At 47.6% G+C, this 14,941-nt stretch overlaps 1 protein-coding gene across 1 annotated transcript; it reads left to right on the forward strand.

The window, feature by feature from the left end:
- The first annotated feature begins 9,288 nt into the window (after positions 1 to 9,288).
- foxn4 (forkhead box N4) lies at positions 9,289 to 14,718 on the forward strand. Its single transcript, XM_056288375.1, has 9 exons — positions 9,289 to 9,368; positions 11,822 to 11,988; positions 12,634 to 12,746; positions 12,869 to 12,979; positions 13,106 to 13,233; positions 13,375 to 13,471; positions 13,587 to 13,794; positions 13,919 to 14,311; positions 14,468 to 14,718. The coding sequence occupies exons 1-9, from the start codon at positions 9,289 to 9,291 to the stop codon at positions 14,716 to 14,718; spliced, it is 1,548 nt and encodes a 515-aa protein (XP_056144350.1).
- Positions 14,719 to 14,941: the final 223 nt, after the last annotated feature.

Genomic DNA, 14,941 nt, shown 5'->3' on the forward strand with positions numbered 1-14,941 from the left:
GTCGGACGACGTGGGAGACGAGAAGGTCCGCCGTCTCGGCTGCAGAGGGGAGTTTGGTGAGGGCGACAAAGTGGACGGCCTTGGAAAACCGGTCGACAATGGTGTCATTGCCTTGGGACACGGGGAGGCCAGTTACAAAGTCCAAGGCAATGTGGGACCAAGGTCGGCCGGGGACAGGAAGGGGGCGCAGGAGACCTACTGGAGGGCGATGGAGAGCCTTGCTGCGGGCGCAGGCTGCCACGAACTCTCTGGTGTGCCTCCATGGTGGGCCACCAGAAACCCCTGCGGATGAAGGCCGCCGTTCGGTAGACACCGGGGTGGCAGGCAAGATGGCTGGAGTGGCCCCACTCCAGCACCTGGGGCCGGACAGAGGGAGGCACAAATAGCCGGTTCCGGGGTCCATTGCCTGGGCGCTTCTCACCACTGATTCGATGGCCCAGGTGACGGCGCCAACCACCCGGGCCGGGGGAAGGATGGTGTCTGGGGCGTCAGGGGACCCCTCGGGAAACAGACGGGAGAGGGCGTCTGCCCTGACGTTCTTGGTGCCCGGGCGGTAGGTGAGGGTGAAGTCGAACTGGCTGAAGAAGAGAGCCCAGCGCGCCTGCCTGGGGTTGAGCCTCTTAGCCGTCCGTACGTAGGTCAGGTTCTTGTGATCGGACAATACGATGAACGGCTGCCCTGCTCCCTCCAGCCAGTGTCTCCACTCCTCTAGGACGGCGTGGACGGCCAGCAACTCCCTGTTGCCGATGTCATAATTCTTCTCCGCAGGACTGAAACACCGGGAGAAGGCGCACGGGTGGATCTTCTGGTCCTCCTCCGACCGCTGGGAGAAGACGGCTCCGATGCGTCCACCTCCACGATGAACTGCCTGCACGGGTCCGGGTGGGCGAGCACCGGAGCCGTTGTGAACAGCCTCTTCAGGGCCAAGAAGGCGGCTTCTGCCTCCGAGGTCCAGGAGAAGGGGCGGAGGTTGGAGGTGAGTGCAGTGAGGGGGGCGGCCACACGGCTGAACCCCCTGATGAAGCGCCGGTAGAAGTTTGCTAACCCCAGGAAGCGCTGGAGTTACATCCTGTTGGTGGGCCGTGCCCACTCCTCCACCGCTCGGGTCTTCCTGGGGTCAGTGCGGACGAGCCCCTTCTCCACGATGTGGCCAATGAACTCCACGGAGGCGGAGTGGAACACGCACTTCTCGGCTTTCACGAAGAGCCTGTTCTCCAGCAGCCGTTGGAGGACCAGGCGGACATGCTGGTGGTGTTCCTCCTCAGTGCTGGAGAACACGAGGATGTCATCCAGGTACACCACCGCGAACGTGTTCAGCATATCCCGGAGCACGTCGTTGACCAATGCCTGGAAGACGGCCGGGGCGTTGGTGAGGCCGAAGGGCATAACGAGGTACTCGAAATGCCCTAGGTGGGTGTTGAAGGCCGTCTTCCGTTCATCCCCTTCCCGGATGCGCACCAGGTGGTACGCGCTGCGCAGGTCCAGCTTCGTGAACACCGTGGCGTGAGTGAGTGGCTCGAACGTGGAACTCATAAGGGGGAGTGGATATTTATTTTTCACCGTGATATTATTTAACATTCGATAATCTATGCAAGGCCTCAGGCTGCCCTCCTTCTTTGCCACAAAAAAGCCCGCCGCCACCGGGGAAGACGAGGGCCTTAGGATTCCTGAGGCCAGGGACTCTGATATAATTGCGCATAGCCTCCTTCTCCGGGACGGAGAGGTTATACAACCGACCGGTGGGAAGGGCGGCCCCGGGAAAGTGCACTGTCTTTACTAAATACAGGGGCTAAATCGTGATAAATGGGAGGAACACCAGTGAGATCCGTGGGAGGAGGCACGGGTCTGAGGCCGCTGGACGGGGAGTGGGCGGAGCCAAGGCAGTTGGCATGACACGCAACGCTCCAACCCAAAATCCGCCCAGTAGACCAAGAGATGTAGGGATCGTGCCGTTCCAACCACGGTCTTCCTAACACCAGGGGCGCGCAAAACCAAGAAACGAATAGCTTCCACGCGATTACCTGAAAGAGTGAGGGAAGCAGTGCTGTGTGTGATCTTACCAAGTGAACGACCATCTAGGGCTTGGGCTGTGAGGGGTGTGTCTAGGGGGACGAGTGGAATGCCGGCCTGCCGGGCCAGCGAAATGTCCATCAAACACTCGTCCGCCCCCGAATCCAGGAGTGCACCAACAGACAGTGAGTGGTTACCCCAGGTGAGTGTGACCGGAAAAAGGTGGTTGTGCTCCTTCTTGGGCTGGGGCTGAGGAAGGGTCGTCAGGCTCACTAGGACACCCCTCACTAGTGAGCCGGGTCTTTTGGGGCGAGTCGGGCAGGCCTTGATATAGTGGCCCGACCTCCCGCAGTAGAGGCAGAGGTGGCCACGCATCCTCTGCTCCCTAACCTCCAGCGGGAGCCGTGACCGACCCAACTGCATGGGCTCCTCCTCCGGCCTGGATCCAGAAGCCACCCAGGGTTGCGAGGGTGGAGAGAGCCCACGGGACGCTGACCCAGGGAAGGCACCGGTAGGACGGACGGGGGTTGGTCTATGGGAGGGGCCAGCGCGCGGGGCGCGTTCCTGGCGCCGCTCCCGCAGCCGTTCGTCCATCTGGAGGGCGACGAGCTCGTTGAAGGAGGCAGGGCGGTCCCGAACGATGAGATCTTTGATGGGCTCGCTCAGCCCCCTCCTGTACGCGCTCTTGAGCGCAGTGTCATCCCACCCACTGTCTGCCGCGAGTATCCTTACCTCCAAGGAATAATCTGCCACCGACCTGGCTCCCTGTTGGATGGAATGGAGGCGGCCGGCAGCGTCCTGCCCGTCAGCTGGGTGGTCGAACACCAGATTGAACTCGCGGCGGAAGGCACCATAGTCCGAGGCGAGCTGCTCGGTATGGCCTACCGCCGCTATGGCCCAGCTGAGGGCTTTGCCGGTGAGGAGGGACATGACAAGGGCTACCTTGGTCTCTCCTGTCCTATACCTAGGTGGTTGGTGTTTGAACAGGAGCTCACACTGACCAAGGAAACCCCTGCACAGCTCGAACTCCCCACCGAAGGCCTTGGGGCAGGGGAGGTTAGGCTCGCACCGGGGGTTGACTTGGAGGAGGGGGAACGTCGGGACCAGAAACGGGGAAACCGGAGGCCGAGCTGGGGGCAGAGACCGAGGCCAGGGCAGGGTGGTCGCTCATCCTGGAGACCGCTGTGGAGAGTGCAGCGATCTGCGCGGTGAGGGCATCCAACGCGCTCGTCGCGGCCTGGGAGCCGGACTGAAGATCACTGATCTCTCCGGTGACATGGGTGAAGGCAGTAGTAAGCTCTGAGCGGAGAGAGGCAAGTTGGCAACTGTGACTTCTTACTACTGCCTCTAGGGGGACGGGGCTCTGGGGCGTCACAGGGACCGTCCGCTCCTTGGGTTTGCCTGGGTCCATAATGGCTCCGACGTTCTGTTATGCTCGCGCACCAGAACCTGACCCGTGTGGCGAAACCCAAGACAGACAGACACGAGATGACTTCAAAAGCTACAAAGGGAGGTTTTATTGTGGGAGGGAAATGTATGGTGAAAAAAAGGCGTTCTGTTAGTGGGATGTGTGAATAAACTATGTGTGGTGTCCCGTGGTTTGCGTGTATAACTATGTGTGAGTGTTTTTAGCCAATGTGTGGTGCGGTATGTAAATGACCAGGAGGTGTTGAAAAAATGTGCGTGCACCTGGCGAGAAAGTCCAGTCCGTGATCCAAGAGGGGTTGTCCGAGAAAGTCCAGGTCCGAGATCCGGGAAGTCGAGTCCGAAAGGAGGGGTCCAGATAGAGGGACAAGGGGGGAGATCGCAGGAGAGGTCCGGGGAGAAACGTGAAGGTCGCTGGGGACGAGGGAGACGCGGGGAGCCGTGGAAATCGCGGAGGGAGAGTCTTGGGAAGAAACAGAGACACGAAGATAAGACACCGGGGAATAAACAGAATGCAAGGAACGCTGGAGGGCTTATCAGAACTTCACCGCAGGGTTCAGTACGTCGAAGCACTGAGAGACGTTCTGGGAGGCTTCTTGTAGAAGGCTGCCTGATTGCCACAGGTGTGCCTGATGGATGATGGCAAACACCTGGTGCAGTGCAGCGCTCGTCTCCTCAGAGCGCGAGCCGAGCGCTCGGATGTTTCCGGCACGTCCGAGCTCGAACGTGCCGGGGAGGCAGCTCGGGGCGGTGTAACCACAACAAGATCCAGGCCATGATCAAAAAGAACCATTTTGGAGATGCCTAGGTTAATGGGAGGACTGGGACTGCCTAATTTTATGTTTTATTGCTGGTCAGCCAACATAGTTAAATTAACTTATTGGATTGCAGTGTTTGAAAGTAAAAGTGGGCCCACCTGGGCCCTTGTGGAGATCCGTTCTAACCCCAAAGTCTCTCCAATATCCATACTGAGTTCTCCACTACCCGGGGGAACTATTAAACATGCCAATAATCCTGCGATTAAAAAAAACTGTCTTAGAATTTGGCATCAATTCAGAAAACACTTTAATTTCAATAGTACATGCGGCCATATGCCCTCAACACATAACCATTTTTTTCCTCCTTCCCAGGCTGATGCAGCATTTCAAATGTGGCATAACAATGATTTGATCTTTTTAGCAACTTATTTGTAGATGGCATTTTTGCATCATTTGAAATTCTCCAACAGGACCATAATATACCGAAGACACTTCTTTAGATACCTTCAGGCCCGCAGCTTTGCCAAAGAACACTACTCGTTTGCTGTCCTGCAGGAAAAGAGCATATTAGACATCATATTGGACTGGGACCCGGATACCAAGGGAAATGTTTCTAAAATATATAAGATTATCCAAGCTATTGGCTCACCTTCCTTGGACAAAACAAATCAGCCTGGGAAAAGGATTTAAACATCGAGCTCACCGAAGAGATATGGAAATATTCCTTACACTGCATTCACACCACCTCTCTCTGCCTTAGGCACTGCCTTATTCAATTCAAAGTGTTACATCGTTTACATTACACGAGAGCGAGAAACAGTCCAAATTCTATCCCAATATCGATTCTATTTGTATTGGGTGCCACCTGAATACAGCATATGTTTTGGGAATGCCTATCTTTTACTACATTTTTGGGGTCGTATCTTCGAAGCTTTCTCATTTTTTGTTGTAAAACAATTGAGCCCCGTCACTCAGAGGCCCTTGCTGCCGACCGACCCGGTCGCGGCTCTTTTCTGTCCTGGCCCCACAGTGGTGGAATGAACTCCCCACTGATGTCAGGACAGCAGAGTCACTGCCCATCTTTCGGCACAGGTTGAAAACTCACCTCTTTAAGAACTACTACCCTGTTGCTTGTTCTTAGCACTTATTGTATTCACTCATTTAAAAAAAAATCTCTTTCTTGCACTGTTACTTTAGCACTGGTTTTGCTCTTAGATGCTTGTTTAGATGCACTTATGACCTCTGATGACTAGTAGTTCTCCTGATTTCCTACGTTAAATGCACTTATTGTAAGTCACTTTGGATAAAAGCGTGGGCTAAATGACTGTAATGTAATGTAATGTAATGTAATGTAATGAACCCAGCCCAATCATTGCCATTTTTTGGAGTTTCCAGTGAGGGCGTAGACATCACTACACCCCAAGCTAACCCCATAGCATTTGCCTCACTTCAAGCCTGGAGACTAATTCTTCACAATTGGAAGTCTGATAAGCCCCCATCCTTCACAAGTTTGATCAAAGAAGTGCTATCTTTAATTCCATTAGAAAAACTCAGATAAAACAGATGTAAGTCCCATCAGAAGTGTATGGATGTCTGGTCTCCCTTTATAGAATGCACTCTTGCTCTATCTTTTTTCTCTTTTTAGAAATACCAGGATATATCTCTTTCCCCCAATTACAGCAACTACCCTTTTATTCTTAGTATTAGGACTAGGAATGGGTGATGCTTTAATAATTCCGGATAATTTAGCTGGAATAAGTGCCTTATTCATGTTATTGTCGATGAGACTGTCCGCCTATGTCCGCTTATACTTAAATACTATGTGTACTGAGATGTATGGGTATGTATATATCTCTTTATTTGTGTATAAGTAAGTGCATATACTGTATATATCTCCGTGTCTGTACGTATATGTATGCATGTTTGTTATGTACTTAGCACTGGGTGTCTGGCAAGTGGCTCCAATTGTAACAAAAAGCCCCTTTGATTTCACACGTTTAATTGATGATTTTCTTTTTTCTCTGGCTTGTTTTTTTTTTTTTTTTTTGGTGTCCGAGTTGGGGGGGTGCTTTGATTTTTGTGTGTATATTTTAAGGAAAAAATGACAACATGGACGAAATAAACACCCCTGTTTGATAAAACAAACGGTGTTTATAAAGACCCTATCAGCGGGTTCTCGGAAGCTCGTTTGGTCCTTACTGGTGTCCTCTTTGACGATCGCCGGGACGCCATCAAACTGATGTTGACTCATGTGAAAGTACGAATACAAATGGTCTTCAAAAGATGACAACTCTCCTAACAGACGGTTGGATTCTCCTAACTCATCTCGTCTTTGAAGAATTTCGTGAACTGGTTTTCTTTTCGTACTCTGTGCAACGTACAGCAGTAATAGATCATCAATATCCATTATTCATCAATATCCATTTTCCTGAGCTGCTGACACAGCTGGCACGTGCTTGGCGCCACTGTTTACAGGTCGTTATCGTTTATCAGTGTGGACGCCCACATCGTTTTAGTTACAGCTATCCTTCTTGGTGTGGGCGGCCCTTTATGGTTCCCATTCTAGGAACTGACTCTGCTTTACTCTTTGTACAATGCATAAGCAGGTGGATTTTCATGCCTTGCCCTAGGAAACTTCGACAGATGTGATAGATGTGGGAATCCAACCTGTGTTGGACTGGTCTTCTGACCTCTTGGCTGCAGGGCATCGGTATTTTGGTTTCTCTCTTACCTCCTAGGCAAATTACTTGGGCCACTCCACGCCTTATTTTGCATAATTTCACGATGCACGAGAGCACTGCCAGATTTGTATGGTATGAAGACACTTGTTAGTAGTCGTACACCGCGGGCTCTAGGACCTCCAGGATTTGCTCCTTTGAGGACAGTTCTCGTTTTTTTTTTGTCCGTTACGTTCATGCATGTAATCATCGATTGTGCCTATTGTGACAAGGCGATTTACCATCTGTAGTGTCCCATGGGGTTGATACCGCTATTATTGCTTTTGTCTCCCTACAGACTTCAAGGACTTTTTTTGTTTAATTTCCGGTCGCAAATTCAATTTAAGAGACAGGTTGCACATTCTAGCCTTCCTCCGTGAGCCCGTCCTCGAAGGCATATGTAGGCGCTAAAGTGTGTACACACGCATATGTTGGCAGTCATAATTAGTTACACACAGAATATGGCCCAGAGAATCTGTGCGGCCCTTCGTTTTGGAGGAAGGAGTTATCTGGTTTGCCGCTGTCAGCAGCTGAGTTCGGACGTCGTCAGCATACGAGTTTCCTCTTCTACTTGACGAGTGCCGGGTTTGCCGCCTCGCTTTATCTTGCCCTGCGTCCTGCAGACCCCCTCCCCCCCCCTCACGCGCCTCCTCGGCTCCTTTTCCCACTGTTGGATGAAGCAAGACGCGGCCCCGGCGGCGGGAAGTGAATGATCTACAAGCACTTCCCCAAAACAGTTCACATTCACACAGTTGCCACAAGTTGCGTCTCACATCTTCTCTGAGAGAGAGAGAGAGAGAGAGAGAGAGAGAGAGAGAGAGAGAGAGAGAGAGAGAGAGAGAGAGAGAGAGAGAGAGAGATCATTTGGAATAACTTGCAAGGGACAGGAACATAGGGGAGGAAAATGGATACTTTGTGATTATTTTTGTTCTTTTCTTTTGTTTTCTGTAGTTCAGTACTAGCTCTTGCTGTTGTAAGGAAAATAGAGTTAGCTATTCATTTAGGCTTATTGAATGTATATATGTTTCCCCGTGATTTGAAGTAAGCTGCACAACTTAAAGACCTGTACTGACGTTGTTTTTTTTTTGTTTTTTTTTTTAGATTTTAGTTCTTCCCGCGTTTAAAAAGACGCTCGCATCGGAGTCAAACCTCAGAATCAACAGTGATATATACTGACGAGGATCCTCCCAAAGACACTACCTTATTCTCTCTATATCCCCCACAGAAAGGACGGCTTTTTTTTCCTCTTTTTTTTGAACGGAGGGTTTGAACAACCTGACTTTGTCAACTTGTGGATTTTTTTCCCCCCTGAGGAGTGCGCTACAAACACGCTGTGTCATAAACTACCGACGATCCCGAAGGCGAGAAATAAAGAGAGAGAGAGAGCTTGCCGTCCTCCGTCGTTGCTCTGCACACTAGATGCGGGAGGTGCCGGGCTCTGTGTGGGCCGTCCCGGGCATCGCGTTTGCAGCAGCTGTCAAACTCTCGGTCGTCTTCGCCGAGGACGGCACTGCGCATGTCTGCGTGCTGGACAGTTCCAGAGAGGGAAATTTAAAAAACGGTTTCTGTGAAGCAGGCGCAGCGCAGTCCAAATACAGTAAAGGGGCAAACGATCGGCTCACACTTTCTTCACTATCATCCAAAACAGGTAACGGGTTTTGTTCCTTCTCCGACAACAAAACTGCTTGTCAAACGGTTGACTATCAAACGAGCGTTGAACTTGTAATATTCTCACCTTTCGACTGTTCTGTTTTCTTTCTTCCTTGCAGCCAATTGTCATTGTAACGTTGGCCAGCTTGAGCTTAGTTTGGATCCAGCCAAGTTATTGTATTAAGTAAACGCGTTAACTGAACGCCCACTGGTTAAATCCGGGTTACAGAGCTTTTTCTTTTTCTTTTCTTTCTTTCTTTCTTTCTTTTTTTAGGCTTACTTTGAAAAAGATTTCAGGAACAATAAAACTCTCATTCAGTCATGTAGGCCACAACCTACAACAAAAGGATGCTGCTGCAATTTTCACATTGTCTTATCGTTACAGTGATAATGATAAAAATTACAGGTGCCATATATTTTGACAGAATGAAAATAAAATAAAAATATATTCAGGTTACGAAAGCGTTTTTTTCCTTAACAGAGGATCTTGTATATGTCATTGATACCTGTTATATCTAATATGCTAATGTCTATTTTCTTTATTGATTGGTGCAATATAATAAAAAATACTATTATTGATATTGTAAGGAGTGTGTGTGTGTGTGTGTGTGTGTGTGTGTGTGTGTGTGTGTGTGTGTGTTCATTCCACTTTTAGGACTCTTTGAGGCATTTCCTTGACCGTGTCTGTTATATTTGTTTCATTGCAGAGGTTTCAGTTATCCCAAGAAATGATAGAAGGTGGAATTACAACCAGGATGTCAGGAATAATTGACAACGCTGGACACCATCCTTCTCCTCAAGACTACAGGTAAGATTCTTGATTTCTACTATCTTTAACCCAACGGTTTCAGGGCCAAAGCAAAACTGAACGCGGTCTTTTAATCAAATATCTTCAAAGAACACTCAGTACCAAAACTGAGACAACTCAAAAGAAAGAAGAAAAAAGGCATATTTATGCTAATCGAACCCCCTAAAGGTGCTTCCCAAAGTGTCCTGGAACAAATTGTCTCACTTCACTTGTGTTTAATCTAAAGGTAGATGGACAGCTCTTTTTGTGCGTGGGGGGTTTTATGAAAAAGGAGAAAGAAAAAAACCCGAAGAATAAATGATTTTCAGTCTGAATGGATCTGTCAGAAACCATCAGCTCTGTTTACACTCACGCTGTCGGCGCACGGAGAGCCTGAGCCTCTTGGCCTGCCGGCTCAGGGGGAGATGGGGCTCTCTGGGTCACCAGTACGGAGAAGTGGCTCCCAATTAGAAAAGGAGGGAGGTGTACGAGAGGGAGGTGGTGGGGGTTGAAGGAGGAGGAGGAGGACCAATATTTGGTGCTGTTGAACCTCTGGGAAAGCTTGTTACTTACTGCATGGAGACTCTGGCCCAACATACTGTGGATACAGGGAGAGGTGAGGGTGTACACAAATGTTTACAGATTTGTGATATATCTCTTTGTTATGTAGGTTATAGTGTTTGTGACATTCGGATGCAATAATTCTATGCTCAAAAGGACTATCCAAAAATATTGATAGTTGTATGTCCTATTGTGATACATTATCACAAAAATAAACCAGCAATAGCAAATATGTTGTTATGGATTTAATTCTCTCAGAGCTTTTGTAAAGCTATTGTCGTTTTTCTGTTTATTTTTTACCAAAAAGCCAGCAATAAAGAGAAAAAAACCTTTCTTCACTTGTAACAAGTCATTTTTTTAATCATTCAAAAATGTTCTTTTCATTCTTGAACATTATATTTGCTCCTTTCATCAGAGGTGACAAAAATCTTTACTTTGCTGCAGGGGGGGGGGGTGAGCTGCAGAAGGAGAGAGAGAGAAGTATTGCTTAAATACTTGCACTTCGAAGCTCACATTTATGAAATGTTAGTGTTGTCATGCATAGGGTTGAATTTCACAGCAGCACCTGTCTACTTCAAACGGATGATCATTCAACATGATTTACTGTTGCATGCAAGGCATTTGAGGACATGTGCTGATTCCTGGCTCTAATGATGTCATTTATTGAGATGCTAGACTGCGGAAGCAGTGAGGCCTGACCTCAGACAGCACTGACACCCCCCTCTGGTCTGAAGGCCCTGTAGATTTCCCCATGAGGAGGGTGGAGGGGGCTGACGGGGCAGGGTGGGGTGGGCTGGGGGCAGTGAGGATAGAGGCTGGAAAGGGACAGGGAAGCAGATGGCATCCTATTTGTCCCTCTTGTGTGAGGGCTGTCATTCCAACAGATTAATGCAGGGGTTGGTTGAAAAAAAAACGTTAGAGACAATCAAGGAGGGTCTGGAGAAGACAATGGAGCCACGTGCCACTGGGCAGATTTGTCGTTTGGGACACAATAGGTGATCATTTTTCAATAGACAAGGCCAACTGTTGCAGGCAACATGTGCTGCTGTCCCATGTTTCAAACGATCTCATGGGTTGTTTACTTATGATTCAGCCAATGGTTAAGGCGAGATCATGGTCACCTGACACAGGGTTGATTTTTTTTTTCGGTGTTTGGGGCATGGGGGGGGTTACTCCTTCACTGTCCAGAGACCCACAAAGTAACTGAATGTGTTGTCATGGCGACCCCAATTACTAAACCTTTCAAGAGTAAGTGTACACAGAGACGACTGGAGAGGATTCAAGAGGATTCCTGCTTTTTCTTTTCTTTTCCTTTGAGCCTCCATGCATAAAAGAAATAATAAGCAGAAGGCTGATCACTTCCCCTTGCTCTGGTTAAGGAGAAGTCCATTATTTATCCAGTTTAGAGCACATGATTTTGTCAAAGATTATAATTGCAGAATATGTTGATGAGGAAATTAATTTGGGATTAAATGTGTAAATTTACAGATTTGCATCCACACTGCACTAAAATAAAATGATGTAGCTTTTTGAAATTATATTTTCAAAATGTATAAAAAAACCAGAGGTTAAAAATGGTGGGAGAAACAAAAGTTCAGTGTTACTTTCCAAAAACAATAACACCTCAGATTACTAACAGATGGTTTACTTTGAGTTGAAGCCTTTTGTAACTGTCGCTGCTAAACAACCCTCATGGTTAATCTTCTTAAGGCAAATCCCGGATGGTGTGGCTGCTATGTGGCTCCATTGAGAAGCTTTTATCTGTCTCACAAGCTTAGCACTCATTACAGCGGTGTTGGCTCTGAATTTCAGCATTTATTGCATTTACTGTGAAGTGTGTAAATTTGAATTCCATTCTGTGTTTTGCGTCTGTGTTGATGGCTCCTCCCCCACCCCACCACCCTCCCCTTCAGGCTTCTGACCACAGACCCCTCCCAGCTAAGGGAGGAGGACCTCCCGGGGGACCTGCAGTCTCTGTCATGGCTCACCTCTGTTGATGTGCCCCGGCTGCAGCAGATGGCTGATGGCCGAAGCCACAGTAACGGGCCTCCCCAAGGCAGCCTGCTGGAGCAGCAGACAGGTGAGATGAGAGGGTGCAATACAGCATTTTTTTTTAAACCACACAACAACAAAAAAAACACACGCACACATACAGATGCTCTGATTTGATGAATCAGGCCTGCAGGTCACCTGGCCTTAGCTTCTGCAGGCCTCCCGTCACTTTTTTTTGCGTTGACTTAAATGGCAGACAAATATATGTATATGTTGTTTGTAGAGAAGCTGTTGTGTTCAATGAAAAGGTGGTAAACCACTTGCCACTGGTATTCCTCTGTAACCACTAACCAGCAAAAATTATTACCAAATATAAAACTAAAAGGGATATCTTGAGTAAAGCATTGATCTATGCTTTTTTTCCTTTAAAAGACCCTCTGCTCATACAATTTTCGCCAATTTAAAACTATTTACTATGATTTATTTTTAAATTATTGTAAAATAAATTATCTATTCCAAAAAGGAGAGCAAACTGTAACAAAAGGGAAGACAAACTGAGTTTGGTTGGATTCACTCTCCATTACATTCCTTATCACAAGACAAGTCCCAATAGGTTAAGACAAAGGAAAACAACAAAGCAATTCTCAGCCAAAGATATGAATTCCTTGTATAATGTTGGAAATGCATAATGTCATCTTAAAACTTATCAAAGGAAAATGGTTCATTCATACAGGTCAGCTAAACAGCATGACCATGACAGGGGGACAGGGCTCCATGCTTCACCTTCAGAGCAATATGCAGCACAGCCCCCTGGGAATCAACGTCCTCAGTGCCCACAGTGGAAGTGTGAGTTGTAATGGGGCCGCAAGAAAAATACTTGTATAGGTACAGGTCAGTCTGTATTGGGTTTGTAGACCCAAGTTTGTGATTTGGAACTATGCTCAACATCCCTGGGTCTATTCCAACAGATGTCTCCGTTCTCCGTGAATGGGCAGCCTTCTCCTGGGTATCAGTGCCCTACCTCAGTCTATCAAGCAGCACCCCAGCAGGTGTACTCTCTAACCCAAGCTGGCCAACAGGTACCATACCCTCTATTCAGATATTTCACCAGGCTAATCAAGTGCATGATTTTGCGAGCCGATTTCCAGGGCAGTCTCACATTGATATTGACAATGTTTCCCCCCCATTCTCTTCTCTTTTCCAAGTGTTCACCAGCTGGGCTTTATAGCAATATTTCTTTTAACAACCAAAGTCTGTTCACACAACCACGGCTTGCTCCGCAAAACCAAGAAGTGCAGCCCAAGTCTTTCCCGAAGCCAATCTACTCTTATAGGTGAGCCAACATGTAATTTGGTCAAGGTGTATTAGAACCAAGTACCAGTAAATATTTTGATTACATTCATATGTAATACACCACTACGCTTGTAAGAAGCACCATACAAGTAATGAATCTTTCCTGGTGAATTTTCCTCAGCTGTTTGATTGCCATGGCTCTGAAGAACAGTAAAACTGGCAGTCTTCCTGTTAGTGAGATCTATAGCTTTATGAAGGAACACTTTCCTTATTTCAAGGTAAAATAATAATACTCTGTTATTATGAATCCCAAAAGATGAAAGATATGCTACATGCAAATAAGAAATGTAATTCATTAATATTGTGCCTATATTGCTACGAATCTTTCTGTAGACAGCACCAGATGGATGGAAGAACTCAGTCAGACACAATCTTTCCTTGAATAAATGCTTTGAAAAAGTGGAGAACAAGATGAGTGGCTCATCCCGTAAAGGATGTCTATGGGCACTGAACCCTGCCAAAATTGACAAGATGGAAGAAGAAATGCAAAAGTGGAAACGCAAGGACCTCCCAGCCATCCGCCGCAGCATGGCAAACCCTGGTAAAATTCATTTTCTTTAATTGTACAGTTCATAAACCTGATCAATGTATAATAAAGTGGAGGGATACATGTGACTTGTTTGATAGTTGCTGTATGGACTGATAATCTGTACTGTTTCCTGTAGATGAGTTGGACAAACTGATTACAGATCGTCCAGAGAACTGCAGACGCAAGACTTTAGAGCCAGGCATGACACGGCTACCTAGCTGTCCAACTGGCCTTCCACTGCCAGTCTCAGCCCAGATGCAGCCTCAACCTATAGTCACTCTGTCCCTGCAGTGCCTTCCCATACACCAGCACCACCAGCTTCAGGCTCAATTACAGGCTCAGGCCCGCCTGGCTCCTATGTCACCTGCCCCAGCCCAGACGCCTCCCCTCCACACAGTCCCTGACCTTTCCCAGAGTCCCTTAGCCCAACAGCCCAGCAAGCAGCCACATGATTTCTACAATCTTCATGGAGATACAAATACAGAGGTGGACGCCCTGGACCCTAGTATAATGGACTTTGCCCTTCAAGGTGGGTTTGGTGTGTTTACAATATTACATTTGTCTTATGTTTGTCAAAATTGTTTATTAAGTGATAAAAACGTCTTCGGAATCTGTTATTGTTTGTTATAGTACCTACTGACTGATTTCCTGTCAGAGTAAAGGACATCACTTTTTGTCTCCTCAGGTAACTTATGGGAGGAAATGAAGGACGACAGCTTTAACCTGGATGCATTAGGCACCTTTAGTAACTCACCCCTTCGGCTATCAGACTGTGACTTGGGAACAGCTAACCTTCCACCTGCTTCTAGCGGAGGAAACCTGCCTCTCTCAGATGTGCAAGTAACAGGTCTCTACACCTCCTACACCTCCTTGGATACCCTCTCCTCCCAGTACATGGGTGCCCCAAACAACAGCAAGCCCATAGCCTTGCTTTAAAGCAGGAAAGATTAGGCTCTGAACTGAGTGTCAACAACAGCATCAACTAAACTTGAACAATTTAGCTTCCTGTGGATGTCTCTGGGTGTCAACAAAAGAAGTCTAGAGTCAAAGCCTGAATCCTGGTGTCTTTTGTGACAGCAATCTTACAGATCGCATTGTAATACTAAAGTCAAAAGGAAATGTCTGGAGGTGTTTCAGATATCATGAAGACCCTCACACA

This window comes from Lampris incognitus, chromosome 1 (genome assembly GCF_029633865.1).
Source record: "Lampris incognitus isolate fLamInc1 chromosome 1, fLamInc1.hap2, whole genome shotgun sequence".
Taxonomy (NCBI): domain Eukaryota; kingdom Metazoa; phylum Chordata; class Actinopteri; order Lampriformes; family Lampridae; genus Lampris; species Lampris incognitus.

Coding starts and splice junctions, on each gene's coding strand:
- foxn4 (XM_056288375.1), top strand. CDS start 9,289: ATGATAGAAGGTGGAATTACAACCAGGATGTCAGGAATAATTGACAAC. Junction 12,980..13,105: donor TAACCCAAGCTGGCCAACAG/GTACCATACCCT, acceptor CTCTTTTCCAAG/TGTTCACCAGCTGGGCTTTA. Junction 13,795..13,918: donor CCGCAGCATGGCAAACCCTG/GTAAAATTCATT, acceptor TGTTTCCTGTAG/ATGAGTTGGACAAACTGATT.